Source organism: Phyllostomus hastatus, unplaced genomic scaffold (genome assembly GCF_019186645.2).
Source record: "Phyllostomus hastatus isolate PE091 unplaced genomic scaffold, TTU_PhHast_1.1 phas_scaffold_39, whole genome shotgun sequence".
In the NCBI taxonomy this organism is placed as follows: Eukaryota; Metazoa; Chordata; class Mammalia; order Chiroptera; family Phyllostomidae; genus Phyllostomus; species Phyllostomus hastatus.
Genome location: NW_025334028.1, coordinates 12,609,199 through 12,627,102, shown reverse-complemented (window position 1 = coordinate 12,627,102; position 17,904 = coordinate 12,609,199). Strand labels below are relative to the sequence as shown.

Sequence of the window (17,904 nt, the reverse complement as noted above, 5' to 3'; positions counted from 1 at the left end):
TTTGTCCCTTTAGTTGAGATGATTGGCAGTAGAAAATGTCCAGTGAGTGTTAAGAACTTATTGAAAGATGTCTTAGTTTTATAGTTTTATTGTTAGGGCAAAAAATGAGAATAATTTATTTCTATGATAAAGGTTAAATGAAAATAAATGTCAATTTAATATTTATATTCTTAGATGCTTAGCAAACCAGACTCAACTGTTAGTTTTGAAAACTTCCCCTTAGATTCTGGGATTTTGGAACTGTGAAGTTGGGTTGGTAAAGATGTAAGCTCTTTCAACTTCGAAGGTGGCAGAGCGTGAATTATAACCCTGAACAGCTGAATTTGAAATAGTCATTTATGCAATTGTAACTCTTGGTGTAGCCAATTAAAAAGCACTTTTTAAAAAGCTGCTCCTTTGTTTAAACAAAGGAGAGGAAACTAATCTCCCGGGAAAGGTAGCATCTGAGTAAATAAAATCCCTGTGGTGTTCTCTTGCCAGGCTCTTCCCATCATTTGAAAATATCACACTAGTTAAAATGGGAGGGTTCCATTGTATACTGTTTTGGAAAACTCAAGTTACCATCTGTAACATAAACCACTGAAAGTTACGCTAAAACATTTATGTTATACAGTGACAGATATGTTACCATTGCCAAGATATTATTGCTTTAGCACAACAGTTCCAAAACCAAGAGACAAATGGGAAGATAGTAGAACTATAAATGCTATTTCTCAATAAAGTAAATTCAGCATGTATATAAAATATTAAGAAGGTTTTATTATAAAACCTTCCACTTTACTTTTTCCACTTTACTTTTCTCATTAAAGCAGGCATTTTAATAGACTGATTGGGGGGAAAAAAAGTATGTTCCTTTCCAAATTGCATTACTGGTGAACTTCTTTAAATTGTCTCTTTAAAAAAAATTTTTGGGCAAGATTGATAAGCCTTAGTCAGTGAAATTGGTAGCACTTAATTTTTGCTAAATGTACCTTTGAAGTCAAAATCATATTTGGATAATCATTTGAATATTTTGTTTATGCTCTAAAGAATTAACCGCATTACAAAAGACTATACCTGCTTTAAATCAGTTACCTTTTGCAGTTTCTTTCAATTGTTTTACTTTTTTAGCCCATAATTTCACAGCATTTTCTCTTTGGCAAGGCTCAATGTACCTTAAATTTTTTAAAACAAGAAGTAAAGAATTGAGGGTAGATGCTGTTAGAAAAATTTGAAGGAAGATGAGCAAATGCAGTTTGGATTGGATGGAGAAAACCGTGGTGATCTCAAGCCAAGTACCATTAATTTTGTTATTGGTCAGAGAAGATTAATATTCTGAAGACTCTCTAGGTTCAGGACACAATCGCAGGAGCTGCACTGGGCAGCACTGTCCTGCACTGGGACTGCACTGGGACACAGGTGGCTTGTGTCAGACCCTGCTGGAGCTAGGAGTGCTAACTAGTGCACCAGGCTCACAGGAAACCCAAGTGAGTTTTGTTCCCTGCCCCCACCCCCCAATTTTCTCCTAATAAAATGATGGCTGTAACTTTGTTTCACATCTGAAGTCTACAAATATAAACAGGCAAGAATGTGAGCCTTTAACCATTTTAGGATTTTTCTTGGTAAACCTTTATAAAATTGAAACAGTTGTAGATAGTAAGAATATACAATATAGCTATTGATACTTCTACAAGATAGGAGTAAGAAATGGAAGAGAAAACTTTCTGAGTTCACAGGTTACAGAAAAGTTGGCTTGCCTGAGTGGGCTCAGTAGACCTAAGGCACCTGACTTACTAGCCAATCTAATTAAAATGCAATGCTTTTAATTTTGACACCTGATGTACACACAAAGGTGTCACGATAATTATAAGTCTGTGTCAGTTCTTCTTGTTATAAATAGACTTCTGGGGACAGTGATGCATTATTTACCAAATTAGAAGAGCAACTTTTTTTGTTTGCATGGAGCCTTGTTACTGAATCAAATACTTCTTTCTCTGCATGCTCTTACTTATGTAGTTTATTTGCATTTTATTTGCATAGCTCTAGTTAAATCAAAATAATACATTTCAGTATTAGTTTAACGTGCCTATGTTTTATTTTGTAATAAAAATTCCATCTCCAATCATATGAATGTCAGTAATTTGTACTCTTTTTCATAATGTTTACAGCAACCGTTCTGACATCTGGTACAACTGCAACGGTAGCACTGTTGAGAGATGGCATTGAACTGGTTGTAGCCAGTGTTGGGGACAGCCGGGCTATTTTGTGTAGAAAAGGGAAAGCCATCAAGCTGACCACTGACCACACTCCAGAAAGAAAAGATGAAAAGGAAAGGTACCACCTCCAACTCATGAGGATGTTCTTTTGTATCTATGTCATAGAAATGAAACATTGCCTTTTAAACTGATTTAATGATTTCAAGGTTAACCATGCCTGGTTTTCTGGTCTTAACTTTTTTTTGATCAGGATCAAGAAATGTGGTGGCTTTGTAGTTTGGAATAGTGTGGGACAGCCTCATGTGAATGGCAGACTTGCAATGACAAGGAGTCTTGGAGATTTGGATCTTAAAAACAGTGGTGTGATAGCAGAGCCCGAAACGAAGAGGATTAAGGTAAGAAAGGACTTATTAAACACATTTATTTTTTTTTCCATTTTTATTTTTATTTTTTTCTTCCAATTTTATTTTAATCATTGTTCAAGTACAGTTTTCTGTCCTTTACTCCCATCCCAGCCCACCCACCCCTCCCTCCTCAACTCCCTCCCATTTCCAACCTTCCACCTAGTTTTTGTCCATGTGTCCTTTATGTTTGTTCCTGTAAACCCTTTCCATTCTCCCCTGAAATTCCCTCCCCTCCCCCCTCTGGTCTCTGTCAGCCTGTTCTCTATTTGAGTGTCTGTGGTTATATTTTGCTTGTTTCTTTGTTTTGTTGTTTAGGTCCCTGTTAAAGGTGAAATTATATGGTATTTGTCTTTCATTGCCTGGCTTATTTCGCTTAGCATAATGCTTTCCAGCTCCATCCATGCTGTCACAAAGGGTAGGAGCTCCTTCTTTCTTTCTGCTGCATAGAATTCCATTGTGTAAATGTACCATAGTTTTTTGATCCATTCATTTACTGATGGGCACCTAGGTTGCTCCCAGCACTTAGCTATTGTAAATTGTGCTGCTATGAACATTGGGGTGCAAAGATTCTTTTGGATTGGTGTTTCAGGGTTCTTAGGATATAATCCCAGCACTGCAATTGCTGGGTCAAAAGGCAGATCCATTTTTAGTTTTCTGAAGAAGTTCCATACTGTTTTCCATAGTGGTTGTACCAGTCTACATTTCCACGAACAGTGCACTAGGGTCCCCTTTGCTCCACGACCTCTCCAACACTTGTTGTTTGTTGCTTTGTTTATGATGGCCATTCTGACCGGTGTGAAGTGGTATCTCATTGTGGTTTTAATTTGTATCTCTCTGATAGCTAGCGATATTGCACATCGTTTCATGTGTCTTTGGATTTTCTGTATGTCCTCCATGAAGAAGTGTCTGTTCAAGTCCTTTGCCCATTTTTTAATTGGGTTGCTTGTCTTCTTAGAGTGGAGTCGTGTAAGTTCTTTATATATTTTGGAGATTAAACCCTTGCCTGAGGTATCATTGGCAAATATGTTTTCCCATACAGTTGGTTCTCTTTTTATTTTGATACTGTTTTCTTTACCTGTGCAGAAGCTTTTAATTTTGATGAGGTCCCATTTGTTTATTCTTTCCTTTATGTCCCTTGCTTTAGGGGACGTGTCAGTAAAAAAGTTACTATGTGAAATATCTGAGATTTTCCTACCTACGTTCTCCTCTAGGACTTTAATGGTGTCATAGTTTATATTTAAATCTTTTATCCACCTTGAATTTATTTTTGTATAAGGTGTAATTTGGTGCTCTAGTTTCATTTTTTTGCACGTAGCTGTCCAGTTCTCCCAACACCATCTGTTGAAGAGGCTATTTTTACTCCATTTTATGTTGCTACTTCCTTTGTCAAATATTAATTGACCTTGGAGACTTGGGCTTATTTCTGGGCTCTCTGTTCTGTTCCATTGGTCCATGTGCCTGTTTTTATGCCAGTACCAGGCTGTTTTGATTACAGTGGCCTTGTAGTACAGTTTAGTGTCAGGTATTGTGATCCCTCCTACTTTACTCTTCTTTTTTAAAATTGCAGCAGCTATTCAGGGTCATTTATGGTTTCAGATAAATTTTTGAAGTGTTTGTTCTACGTCTGTGAAATAAGCCATTGGTACTTTAATAGGAATTGCATTGAATGTGTAAATTGCTTTGGGTAGTATGGACATTTTGATGATATTAATTCTTCCAGTCCATGAACATGGTATATGTTTCCATTTGTTTGTGTCTTTCTTGATTTCTTTCCTCAGTGTTATGTAGTTTTCTGAATACAAGTCTTTTACCTCTTTGGTTAGGTTTATTCCTAGGTATTTTATTTTTCTTTTTGCTATTTCAAATGGGATTTTTTTTCTTGATTTCTGCTTCTGCTGTTTCATTGGTGGTGTACAGAAATGCCTTTGATTTCTGGATATTGACTTTGTATCCTGCTGTTTTGCCAAATTCATTTATTAGGTCAATCAGCTTTTTGCCCGAGTCTATAGGATTTTCTATGTACATTCTCTTGTCATCTGCAAACAGTGACAGTTTTGTTTCCTCCTTCCCAATTTGGATGCCTTTTATGTCCTTTTCTTGTCTGATCACTGTGGCTAAAACTTCTAGTACTATATTGAATAGAAGTGGTGAAAGTGGACAGCCTTGTCTTGTTCCTGATCTTAGTGGAAAAGGTTTTAATTTTTGCCCATTGAGTATGATGTTGGCTGTAGGCCTCTCATATATGGCCTTTATTATGTTGAGGAATGCTTCCTCTATTCCCACTTTGCAGAGTGTTTTTATCATAAATGGGTGCTATACCTTATCAAATGCTTTTTCTGCATCTGTTGATATGATCATGTGGTTTTTGTCTTTGCTTTTGTTTATGTGATGTATTACATTTACTGATTTGTGAATATTGTACCATCCTTGCATCCCTGGAATGAATCCCACTTGGTCATGGTGTATGATCTTTTTAATGTATTGTTGGATGTGGTTTGCCAGTATTTTGTTGAGGATTTCAGCGTCAATGTTCATCAACAATATTGGCCTGAAGTTTTCTTTCTTTGTTGTGTCTTTATCTGGTTTTGGAATTGGGATGATGTTGGCCCATAAAAACGAGTTTGGGAGTCTTCCATCTTTTTGGATTTTTTTGGAATAGTCTGTGAAGGATAGGGGTTAGCTCTTCCTTAAATGCTTTGTAGAATTCTCCTGTGAAACCATCTGGTCCAGTGCTTTTGTGTGTTGGTAGTTTTTTGATTACTGCTTCAATTTCATCTGCTGTTATTGGTTTGTTCAGGCTTTCTGCTTCTTTTTCATTGAGTTTTGGAAGATTATATTTTTCTAGAAATTTGTCCATTTCATCTAGGTTTTCAAATTTCTTGGCATACAGTTCTTGGTAGTAATTTCTTACAATCCTTTGTATTTCTGTGGTGTTAGTTATAATCTCTCTTCTTTCATTTCTGGTTGTGTTTATTTGGGTCTTCTCTCTTTTTTTTCTTGATGAGCCTGCTTAAAGGCTTGTTGATTTTGTTTATCTTTTCAAAGAACCAGCTCCTGGATTCATTGATCCTTAGAATTGTGCTTTTAGTCTCTATGTCATTTAGTTCTACTCTGATCTTGGTTATTTCCTTCCTTCTGCTTGCTCTGGGCTGTCTTTGTTGTTGTTCCTCGAGTTCTTGTAGACGTAGGGTTAGGTTGTTTGTTTGGAATATTTCTATCTTTTTTAGATAGGCCTGTATTGCTATGAACTTCCCTCTCAGTACTGCCTTCACTGTGCCCCATAAGTTTTGGGTTGTTGTGAGTTCATTTTCATTTGTTTCCAGAAAATTTTGATTTCTTCCCTAGTTTCATTCTTGACCCATTCATTGTTTAATTGCATGCTATTTAATCTCCATGATTTTGAATGTTTTGTTTTCTTTTTTTCCTTGGGATTGGTTTCTAGTTTCAGTCCCTTGTGATCTGAGAAAATGCTTGGTATGATTTCAATTTTCTTGAAATTCTTGAGGCTTGTTTTGTGTCCTATCATGTGATCTATCTTTGAAAATGTTCCATGTACATTTGAAAAGAATGTGTATTTAGCTTCTTTGGGATGGAGGGCTCTGTATATATCAGTTAAGTCCATTTAATCTCAGGTATTGTTCAATGCCATAATATCTTTGTTGATATTTTCTTTGGAAGATCTGTCCATTTTTGACAGTGGGGTGTTAAAATCCCCCACTATAATTGTGTTGCTGTCAATATCTTTCTTGAAGTCCTCTAAGATTTTCTTTATGTATTTGGGTGCTCCTATGTTGGGTGCATATATATTTACAATATTTATGTCTTCTTGGTGGATTCTTCCCTTGAGTATTATTAAGTGACCTTCTGGATCTCTCTTTATGGCCCTTTTTTGGAAGTCTATTTTGTCTGATATGAGTATTGCTACCCTGGCTTTTTTTCCTGTCCATTTCCTTCTTAAATTTGTTTCCAGCCCTTCACTTTCAGCCTGTGCAGGTCTTTTATCCTGAGGTGGGTCTCTTGTAGGCAGCATATGTGTGGGTCATGTTTTCTGAACCATTCAGCTATTCTATGTCTTTTGATTGGAGCATTTAATCCATTTATGTTGAAGGTTATTATTGATAGGTACTTATTCATTGCCATTTACGTACTTGTGTTCCTCTCTCTCTCTCTCTCTCTCTCTCTCTCTCTCTCTCTTTTCCTTCCTTTTCTTAAAGCAGTCCCTTTAGCATCTCTTGTAGAGCTGGTTTGGTGGAGGTGTATTCTTTTAGACTTCTTTTGTCTGGGAAATTTCTTGTTTGGCCTTCTATCTTGATTGAGAGCCTTGCTGGATATAGTAGCCTTGGTTGCAGACCTCTGGTTCTCATTACTTGGAATATTTCTTGCCATTCTCTTCTGGCTTGGAGTGTTTCCATTGAGAAGTCAGCTGTTAGCCTTATTGGGGCTCCCTTGTATGTTACTTCTTGTTTCTCCCTTGCTGCCTTTTAGATTCTCTCTTTGTCTTGAAATTTTGCCATTCTAATTATGATGTGTCTTGAGGTGGGCCTCTTTGGGTTGATTGGGACTCTCTGTGTTTTCTGGATTTGTGTGACTTTTTCTCTTATCAAATTAGGGAAGTTTTCCATCATTATTTTTTCATATAAGTTTTCTATCCCTTGCTCTTGTTCTTCTCCTTCTGGTATCCCTATTATATGGATATTATTATGTTTCATATTGTCTTGCATTTCTTCCCTCTTCATTTAATCCCTCTTCATTCTTTCTGAGCTTCTTTTCCTTTTCTTGCTCTTTCTGGGTGTTTTTTTCTACTTTGTCTTCCACTTCACTGATCTAATCTTCTGTTTCATCGGTCCTGCATTTGACTCCTTCTACTGTGTTCTTCAGTTCAGAAATGGCATTCTTAATTTCCTCTTGGCCCTTGTTGATAGTTTCTATTTCCTTTTTCATGTTGATACAGTTTGCAGTGAGTTCCTTGTAGTTTCCCTGTAGTTTCTGGTAGCTCATTGTGAACTCATTGAGCTTCTTGATGATCATTTCTTTGAACTCAATATCTGATAGTTGAGTTGCCTGTATTTCATTTAGCATTTTTTTCTGAGGCTTCCTCCTTTCCCTTCATTTGGGGATTGTTTCTTTGTCTTCACATTGTTTGTGATACTCTTCTTGTTAGCCTCTGTTTCTTAACTTGATCTGTTCTGGTTCCCTGAGTTTATAGTGTGAGCTCCTGTTGTCATAGAATACCTGTGAGATTCAGTGGTGCAGTCTCTTTCAGGTATCCTGGTGTTCACAGCTTCCCTCTACTCCTTTTTGTGATCAGTTAGAGGGATAAGGCAAAATGGTTTAAGATAGCAAGAGAGTATTGTATGATATTTACGGTAACAGCCAGTGGAGAAGAGATAGGAGATCCTTTGGCTACGTATAGTGATAACTGTGATCTTCCACCCCACTAGCCAGTTTTTAGAAAGGATAGAAAGAAGATAAGGGTCTTATTGGGGAGGAAAGGATTGGGAGTTGGATCTAGGAAGCGGTGAGGTTGTGGGAGGTGAGATTCTGAGGTAGGGTGAGACTAAAGAATAGTAAATAGGTGTAGTGTGTGATAGAATAGAGTTAACCACTACAGTAATAGAGTTCAGGAAACCATGAAGTGGGCTAAGATGTGAGAGGGGTATTGGGTAGTATTGAAAATTGTGTGGAATAGCTATTGTTTACAGTAGTATTAGAGCAACAATCATATGATAGAATCTATGAGATCTAGATAACAAGAATAGGGAGTATAGAACCTTGAGTAGTGTGCTAATGGAACACAAATAAAGGACAGTAAATTAGCAATACACTATGAATGAGATAACAAAGGAAACCTGTCAAATGATACCAGCCAATCAAAGAAGTCTATGCAGAAAGAAGAGGAATACCAAGATACTATTAAAATAAAAAATGTAAGAATAATGAAAAAATAATAATACAAATATGCAATAACTTGCCGGTTCAAAAAAAGAAAAAAAGTAAAAAAGCAGAAGATGGAAGGAAGAAGAGATAAATTTGGAAAGAAAGTAAGAAAGAATAACACAAGGAAGGAAGGAAGGAAGGAAGGAAGGAAGGAAGGAAGGAAGGAGGAAGGAAGGAAGGAAGGAAGGAAGGAAGGAAGGAAGGAAGGAGCATAAGGAATTGAGAGGTATAAAAATAATAAGAATTAAAAAATAAAAAGTTACTTTAAAAAAAAAGACAAAATAACAAAAAAACCTCTTGTTGGTTTCCAACTGGCCAGGCCAGTTTTTCTGGTCTTTCTGGCTTCTGCAGGCGGAGGAGGGGCGGTTCGTATCTCTTTTCTCCTTTCCTGTTCAGCACTCAGGCAGCCTCTTGCGTACTGTCCCTAGGTCTAGCCGCTCATTCTCCCCAGAGCCAGTCTGGTGCTTCTCGCAGGGCCCTGGGTGTGGGATCTGGGTCCTCCTAAGGACGCTCTCCAGAGCTCACGGCTGTTGGCTGCTGGATCCTGCAGAGTGTGGAGTGCACTCGCCTTCTCCGTGTTCACGGTTGTGTGCTCTGGGGATCCTGTGGAGCACTCGCACCTCTTCCGGGTTCAAGGTGTGAGCTCCGGGGATCCTGAGGGGTGCGCACTTCCCCCAAATTCACAGCCGTTGGAACCGGTGATCCTGCGGAGCACCCGTGCTTTTTCCTTGTTCACGGCTGTGGACTCCGGGTCTTCCACAGAACCACGCGTTCTCTGGGTTGTGGGTACTGGCATGGTGCCCGACCAGGACGCCCTTTGTCGCACAGGCACTGGTGCACACTCTTCCCAGGGCTATGTGTGGGCGCTCACAGCCCCTGTGTGATTTCCACTCAGTCCTCACACCCCTCTCTGTGCCTTCAAGCAACCGGGCTTCCCCTGATGATGCTCAATCCTTGTTTGGTGGGGAAGGGAGCGGTTGACCCAGCGCTGGGAGTGCGGGGACTGGGGCTGCAACCTGGCCCCGTCGCCTATCCCTGGGCCCTTGTTATATTGAAGCACTCTTCTTACCTTCTGGTTTTTCATTGTCCGCTATAATTTTTGATCTCCAATTTTCATGTATGTTGTGATATTGTTGGCTGTTTGCTCTAATCCTCCGCTGATTGGCTAGGTTTTCCTCCTGTGTGTAGGGGAAGTGGAATCTGCTCCCTCCTACCACGCCCATAAACACTTTTCATATACAGGAAGGGAATGAATGCAGGGTGTCTCCAGCTACAAGCTTTTTTGGACGCCTTAAATGAAGTCAAAATCGCTTTTGAAAGGGAATAATTCAGGAAAGGATAGACAATCTTTTCAGACAAAATAAGATACTTCCTCCAGGCCCACTGTACGATGACGTTTGGTTTGTTTTACCCACTGTGGAATTCTCGTGGTAGAATGGCACTCCTGCCCGTCCTCACCTGCACATGATCATTTGCGTCACTTGAAACTGACCCTGACTTTCCTTTTCCACCAAGCTAAATAATTGCCTCACCTCTATTTTTTTGTGACATTATCCTTTGCATGCTATTGATTAATGTCCTCATTACCCTGCACTTGCCCCAACACGTGCCCAGTCATGAGCCAGCACTGCCTTCCCTGCAGCCCCTGTCCTACTGTAGTACATGGCACTGTGCAGTGTAGGCGTCCCGTGATGGCCGCAAATGCTTGTTAATTAACGATTTTGTGTCTTATAGATAGCCCACTTATATTTATTTCATCTAACAAGTAACTTACATAAGGTTTACTATGTGCCAGGCTGTGTTCAAAATAGCTACTACCGCTCCATTTTACAGAGAAAACTAATGTAGAGCAGCTAGAGCGCAACTTACCTATGTTTGCCTAGCTGAAAAATAGAGGCAGGCTTCAAACCCAGGAAGCCTGGCTCCAGAGACAGTGCTTTCAACCGTTGTATCTTGCAGCTTCTGGCATTTTGCTCTCTGGCTGTTTTCTTGGTGTGTTACTAAGTAATGATTTGGCTTGTCCTTGATGGTTGAAGCTAAATGTTGCTACTTTTGCCATAAATATAGGACTTCCACTTTCACTCTGTTTTGCCTACAAGCCGCAAACACAGATGCCCACTCAACAAAATTTTAAACAGATAAAATTTTCGAATTGTGAAGATTTTACACTCAGGCTGAGTGTAGTTTTAATACTATGAATTTGGTTCTGATTGCAGCTACATCATGCTGATGACAGCTTCCTGGTCCTCAGTACAGATGGAATTAACTTCATGGTGAACAGCCAAGAGATTTGTGACTTTGTCAATCAGTGCCATGCTCCCAGTGAAGCGGCTCATGCAGTGACTGAACAGGTGACACAGCAGAGCTTCTGCTAGACAAGTCCCAAGGCAGGGAGGAGAGGACAGACCCAGGTGCAGGTTTTGGTACAGACTGGAGGAGTCACACAGGCTTGATTTCTTTGAAATCTTGTGTTTTTGCTCCAGCTTTACAATGAATTTTATGCTTGACCCCATAATATTTCCAATTAAAAAAAATTGACAATTCTCCCAAGTAGTTAAGTAAAATCGATATGCCAAGAAAATGCGCAATGTGTATTTTTTGGCTTTGTACACATCTTGAGATAATAGTAGCAGCAACAGTAAGTTATAATAGTAAATAATATTGCTTACTCTATGCCAGATACTCTTCTGTTTATATATTTTTGACTCACGTAATCATCACGAGGTTGGAGCCAATATTTTCCCTTTTTTGTGGATGAGAAAAACTTAGGCACAGAGGCTGAGAAGCTACGTAACTTATTCAAGGTTACAAAACAAGCTGAAGAATATTTACTGTGTGTTGGGCTTCAAAATGATAGCCAATTTCCTAAGTCCAATCACTTGACCATTCAACTAGACTGCTCTGTGTAGTCACCCAATATAGGAACACTACATCACGTCAACTTCTGGCTTCTGAGAATGAGTGTGTGAAAAAACAAATACAAAAAGTTGTCTGGGTGTGTTGTATGCCACTGTGCCAGAGCTAAAATTTGGAAGCTGGATAATACCCAGTAAAGACCATGTAAAATTTCCATGTTTAATACTCCATTTGGATAGATAGCTTTTAAAAAAAGATTTTTATAGAGAGAGAGAGGGAGAAAAGCAATCAATTTGTTGTTCCACCCATTTATGTACTCATTGGTTGATTCCTGTGTGTTCCCTGACTGGGGGTTGAACCCACAACGTTAGCATGTTGGGGTGACACTCTAACCCACTGAGCCAGGGTAGATAGGTAGCTTTTTAAGTTATAGCCATCATTGACCATTAGAGGCACAGTTTAATTCAACAAGCTATATCTTCATTTGTGGATTTTTACATTTTCAATTCTAGAGCCCAATTAGGCCCAAACTTTTTTTAGAGTTTAAAGTGAAAGAGTTTATTAGTAAAGCAGTGGGACAGAGAGAAGGCTATTCCCTAGGCAGAGCAGCATGGCTCCAGCTTTTAAGTACTACTATTTGTAATGAAGACATAAGACACTACTTGCTTGGAAATAAATGGGGAAGCACAGACTATTCACTTGGTTACTATGCGTGCTCATAAGATTAAGGAAATGAGCCCAGTTCCACTGATGATCACTCCTTTCCTAATTTCAACTACTCTTCTGAGATAATGTGTTGTAAGTCACGAGGGCAATGATATTTGTGATGACTGCGTAGCATTCTGTTATATTTATGTGCCATAATTCATTTAACAGTTTCCTAATCAGCAAATTTAGTTTATATTCACTTTCTCCTATTATAGGGAAACACTATATAATAAACATTATTATATCTATTTGTTCATATCGATTTTCTTCAGGTATTGTTTTCTTAGGTTAAAGTCTTTTAAATAAAATTGCTAGGTAAAAGAATACACAGTACTTCAAAGCTGTTAATGTTTGCCAAACTGCCCTCCAGAGATACTATTCCACTTTACATTTTACTAGCATGTTTTATAGCGTTTATTTCTCATCTGCATATGGTTTGTTTTTTCATTATCTTATAGGCAGTTTTGTATTTTTTATGGTTATTGTAAGAACTTAGTATATGTTAAGTATATTAGTCCTTTGTCTGATATTGCAATTTTTTGTCTTTCAACTTGTAAAACTTTTTTATTTTTTGAAGTATTTTTATCAGATATTTTAATCAACCCTTTCCTTCACAGTTTTAGCCCAAGGCTGTGAGGTCTTTTGCAATACATTTGCTGTTAAATATAATCCCAAGTACTACAATGCTGACTATCTCATTTGCTGTTTGGAAATTTAGCTTATGCCCCTTTTCCATTTTGTAGGGAGTGTAATGAACTTCATTTGTTTTAAAGATTTTATTTGTTTATTTTTAGTGGGGAAGGGAGAGAGAAAGAGAGGGAGAGAAACATCAATGTGTGGTTGCCTCTCACATGCCCCCTACTGAGGACCTTGCCTGCAACCCAGGCATGTGCCCTGACAGGGAACTGAACCAGTGACACTTGTTTTGTAGGCCAGCATTTAATACACTGAGCCACACCAGCCAGGACATGAACTTTCTCATAGTTGTATCTTTATACACATCCACTTCCTTAGGTTATTATCTCTTTAGACTAAATTTCTAAAAGCAGAATTGCTAGCTAAGGACTAATACCTTGTAACTCTTTACCTTGTATTAGTCCCTATGCTAAATGCTTTACAAGTATTTTCTTCAGGAGCTGCATATTTTATATCTTAGTCTATCAGTGTTTCTATTGCCAAAATTGCTGCAGTGGAATATAGTTAATATGGTTGTTTTGGGTCATCTGCAATTGGATAAACTGGGCATTGACACATGGTGAAAGAATCACAAACCACTATGACATAATTGAATTAGTAACTATGTTAAATCAGTTTGACTTTCCAGAGGAAGGATGGTTTCTCTTTGTACAGACTCTGATTTCCAGTGTTTTTCTCTTCCCTCCTGCCAAACCTTGCAGGCAATACAGTATGGTGCTGAAGATAACAGTACTATAATAGTAGTGCCTTTTGGTGCTTGGGGAAAATACAAGAATTTCGAAATCAACTTTTCCTTCAGCAGAAGCTTTGCCTCCAGTGGACGATGGGCCTGATTGCTTGCTGGGATGTTTGAGTCTCCATGCAACAGTTTTTCACCAAGTATATCAAGAAACTGATCAGATCAAAAGGTCAATGGTACCAGAGTGACCCTGTGACTCACTAGATTAGTACACAAGCAATGTCAACATAGTAACCATTCATGTAGTAGTTTTTCAGAAATGCCCATCATGTTTATGTTCACCTGTACATACTCAATATAAATATATGTGTAATTATAGCTATTGGGAGTCTCTACTTTGAGTGAGCATATGAGAAGTGATTTTGATATACTTGCTGATGTTAAATTTTTAATTTTAAAAACTCTTAGGCAGCTATGAGCTTCTTTTGATCATTTTTGTTTATCCATTTGAACAGGTTCTCCAGGTTTTTTTAAAGTAGTATTTTGAAAGTTACCCAATGTGTTATCAGCAGGTGTTTTAATTTTTAATAATTATAACAAGGAATAATTGTGAAAACTGAGTTCACTATTATTGTATTTTGTATCCTGGACCATTTAACTGATAAATGTAATAATGCAAAAAAAATTAATTCAGATAGTATGATACTACTAAATTATATACATATTTATAAATGGTATACTTGTATATTTCAACTCTGTGAGCAGGTTCCTCCCATTCCCTGATTCATTCCTATTCTGTAGCTAAGAATACTATAGAGATAGGACTATCCCTTCATATCATAAAAGAATGCACAGTGTGAGAGTCCTTTTGGTCAAAGCTATACAAAGTTAAATACCAATGGTATCAAGTATCTTGTATAAACTTTCATTTGTTGTCTCTAAGTCTTGTACATAGTATGTTTATATCACTTTTTGTATAGAGTAAGCAAGTTGGATAATTTGTCAGTAATAATACCATATTGAGGGATACTGCTTGAGGTTTATGTCTCCTTTTTGCCTGTTTCTAAGACTCATAAAAAGGATAAATCTAAAACATGAAAACATTCTATATTTCAGCTTGCTATGTAATTTAGGAGTATAAAACTATACTTCCTTATATTTGCATATAAGTTTGCTGTTAAAATGTGAATTTCTAAATCTGTGTTTGGAATTATATCTGCAGTTTATTTTTGCAGGCAGTGTAAATTTGTTATATGTGTGAGTGTGTGTATATGTGTATATTTTGGGGTAACAAAATTTAAAGGGAACAATGCTGCATAGCTCCTACATTAGTTAGCTTTAAATTATCTATATGTTTATACCTAAGGGCTCTTGACAAACTGGGTACAGTGTGATAGTGGCAAACCAATGGTTATTGACAGATGAAGAATCCTTAAGAATGGCTTTAGGAGATATTTTATGGTGGGTACTTATGTGAAAAACTCAGGAAGAGAACCTGCCTGTTGAAGCTATATTGGTACATGGTAATTTACATATAAAAGAGGATGTGACAAAAATAATGTATGTTCAGAATGACATGGAGTTTTGTTGTAGAAGAAAAGTCAAAAAGATAAATTTGGTATACTATGTATCTTCAACTCTCATTTTTCAGGGTTGACTTTTTTCTTTTAGTTTTATCTAAAGGCTTATTAGAAGGAAGAGGGCTCAAGATACATGTTCACATTTTCTCACTTTTTTGAGAGTGGGAGAGAATAAATCTTGAGTTTTCTAGCTTGTATTAATCAGGAGTTGTCCTTTGCTTGGGAGGGGGGCAGTAAAGAAATATTTCAATTTTTTTTCAAGAAAGTTTGGTGAAACACAGAAAAATATTACAAGAGAGAATATAGACTTCGATTTGTTGTCTGAAAAGTGAGGACCCAAAGGTAGACTAGGAAAGTTGGAAAACTTCCTTCTTCTTTCTGAGTCAGGTCCTGGATCATAAATATGGAAGCTACACTTAGGAATATGGAGACTTTCTAAACAGCCAAACAAAAACTCTAAAGCAGAAATGATATTTAAAGGTGTAAGCTTCATTTTTGTTTTGAATTCTTCACATTGCTATTCCTCTTTTACTTTAAAAACTAAGGGTGGTAGTGTTGTTATCAAGTTCAAAGGTCTAAGAGTCACTGATGCATTGAGGTGGATTGCCAGGTTTGACAAAGAGAAATTTGTAGGGTGTATAGGTGTTGATCAGGCATTGCTCTGCTTCACCTCAAAAGCTTGTAAAATGCAAAGCCAGTTAACTTTGACACAACTAAAACATACTTGTGTTTGATTTCCAAGCAACAGTGTCAAATAACTTGCAGATTGTTTGCTTCCATAAAAGATAAGCATACATGTATTAGGCTTCTATGTCTACTATTGGATATTATACAAATGGTAGTGAATAAAAGGACTTACATAGTTTTGTTTAGTTATAATTACCATGTAGATTTAGGTATGGTGTAAATGATACTAATGTAATTAAATTTCAGTCGATTCTATGTAGGTTTGCCTTTCATTTATATGTAGCATATAAATCATCTTTGTAAAATGTATCGCCAAACTAGTTGCCAGCATTTATTTGGCAAATGATCTTGAAATTTGTTATTTTTTACAAGTTAAGTACCTTATATATTCAAAAGTAAATGCTGTCCTTCTTTCCATCAGCTTTTCATTTGTTACAGATCTTTGTGTTTAAATGCTTCAAAGTCTGCATTTTTTTCCTGAAAAAAAACAACATAGTTTTGGAGGGATCAGTTTGGAATCTTTGTACTCTATGATATGAACTTATCTTGAGATCCAGCCTTTTAAAAAATTACTTTGAAGAATTACTAGGACATAATCTAAATAGAAATTATTTTTTCAGAGTGGAATTTGACTTTTTTAAGAGTCTTGGCAGAGAATGTAAATGTACACTAACTTTTAAATATCAGACAAGACATTTAGCTTCCTCTCTAAAAATAGATAAAAATTTAATTTCATTGTATTATGATGGTAGGAAAATGCTTCAAAGCAGGGTGGTGGGAAGGGATGGTTAAAGTTTAGCATTTAACAGTTCAGCATGTATTTTCCTATAGCACCTCAATTGTTCACATACCCATGTCTGAAAATTGACATACACCTTTGGTTGGGTTACATTTTATTGTGTTAGATTCACTTGTGTGGATGATTTCAGCAGAGACAAGAAGCTGAATTGTGACTGCCTGCCCACTGCATTGGGCTCTGGAGTGAGAGCACTTGGCTCTGGCAGCTCCCGTTGGATGGTAGGTGGTTGAAACGGTTCACTGACGGTCATAGTGAGTGTTCTGGGCTGTGAAACATGGAGCTCCTCCACCTCCAAGAATGGCTCATCTGCCATTGGCTTCCTGTACGTCAGAGAGCAGCGTGATATGTCCAAAATTACTGTACTGTCTGCTGAAGTGTCCCAGTCCACATTTGTTTTATAATTTACCAAAGTGCTACTTAGGTATATAGCACTTCCTGTAGCGAGCTGGTGTAATTGCTGCTTTTAGCATTGTTTTAAATGTATGTATCGAGTGACTGAACAGACTAAAATCACATAGCTCAGTGTACAAACACCATTTTAATAAAGTATGTGCATTAAACACTTCACAATCGAATGATTTATTTGACCTCCGGACCTGCCAAGATTAATTATGTGACCATGTGAGCACTAATATAAGAGTCAATGAATGGTTGGAAATTTCTTTTAGTGGACAAATTCTAGATGTCTGCAAAATTAATGTGAAGAATCTTTGAGAAAGTATTCTATCTATTCAAATTTTTTTGATTTAATCTAAAACAACACCTGTCTCTTTTTCTTCTCCCAAAATATTTGTTGGTACATCAGAGGAAAATGTTCATGATGATTTCTACCTTATTTTGCCTGTTGTATATTTCACTGCAGCATATCCATACATTAAAAATTAGAAACAAGTGCTTGACAGCAATACTGTAGAACTCGACATTATTCATTTAACAAACAATTTTTGATGTCGTGTCTGATTGAGTACCAGGCAGTGGCTGCAGTGCGCTGGCACGAGGGCCTCTTCTAGAACGCATCCCTTCAAAGTGACTTTGTAAACCGTGGCAGCAGAGATCTGTCCTGTTTTGTTCAGACTCCATACCTGATACTTACATGTTTTGCAATGAGGAGAAAATGCTTGTTGAATCATTAATCACTAATGCTTGTTGAATGAGTAACTTAAAGCATTCAATTAGTTTTCTTAGTGGGGAAATGGGTATTAGATCTTAAACAGTAAGCTAATTGTATCTTACAGTGAAGGGATGATCTCACCTGTTTGTGCTTCCTTAGACAATCAGAGCTTTCTAAAGTGTAAGTTACGGAAATAAGGTTCAGAAGCTTTCCGAGCCTAATGTGAAAGGGCAGTGCTGCATGAACGACTAA

General features: G+C 37.4%; 1 protein-coding gene across 1 annotated transcript in view; it reads left to right on the top strand.

The window, feature by feature from the left end:
- PPM1K (protein phosphatase, Mg2+/Mn2+ dependent 1K) overlaps positions 1 to 17,108 on the top strand; it is a 35,155-nt gene extending 18,047 nt beyond the window's left edge. The window contains exons 4-7 of the mRNA XM_045820269.1: positions 2,148 to 2,313; positions 2,446 to 2,590; positions 10,753 to 10,887; positions 13,498 to 17,108. Coding sequence (XP_045676225.1) covers positions 2,148 to 2,313; positions 2,446 to 2,590; positions 10,753 to 10,887; positions 13,498 to 13,629 — 578 coding nt within the window. The 3' untranslated portion in view covers positions 13,630 to 17,108. The remainder of the gene's footprint in view (positions 1 to 2,147; positions 2,314 to 2,445; positions 2,591 to 10,752; positions 10,888 to 13,497) is intronic.
- Positions 17,109 to 17,904: the final 796 nt, after the last annotated feature.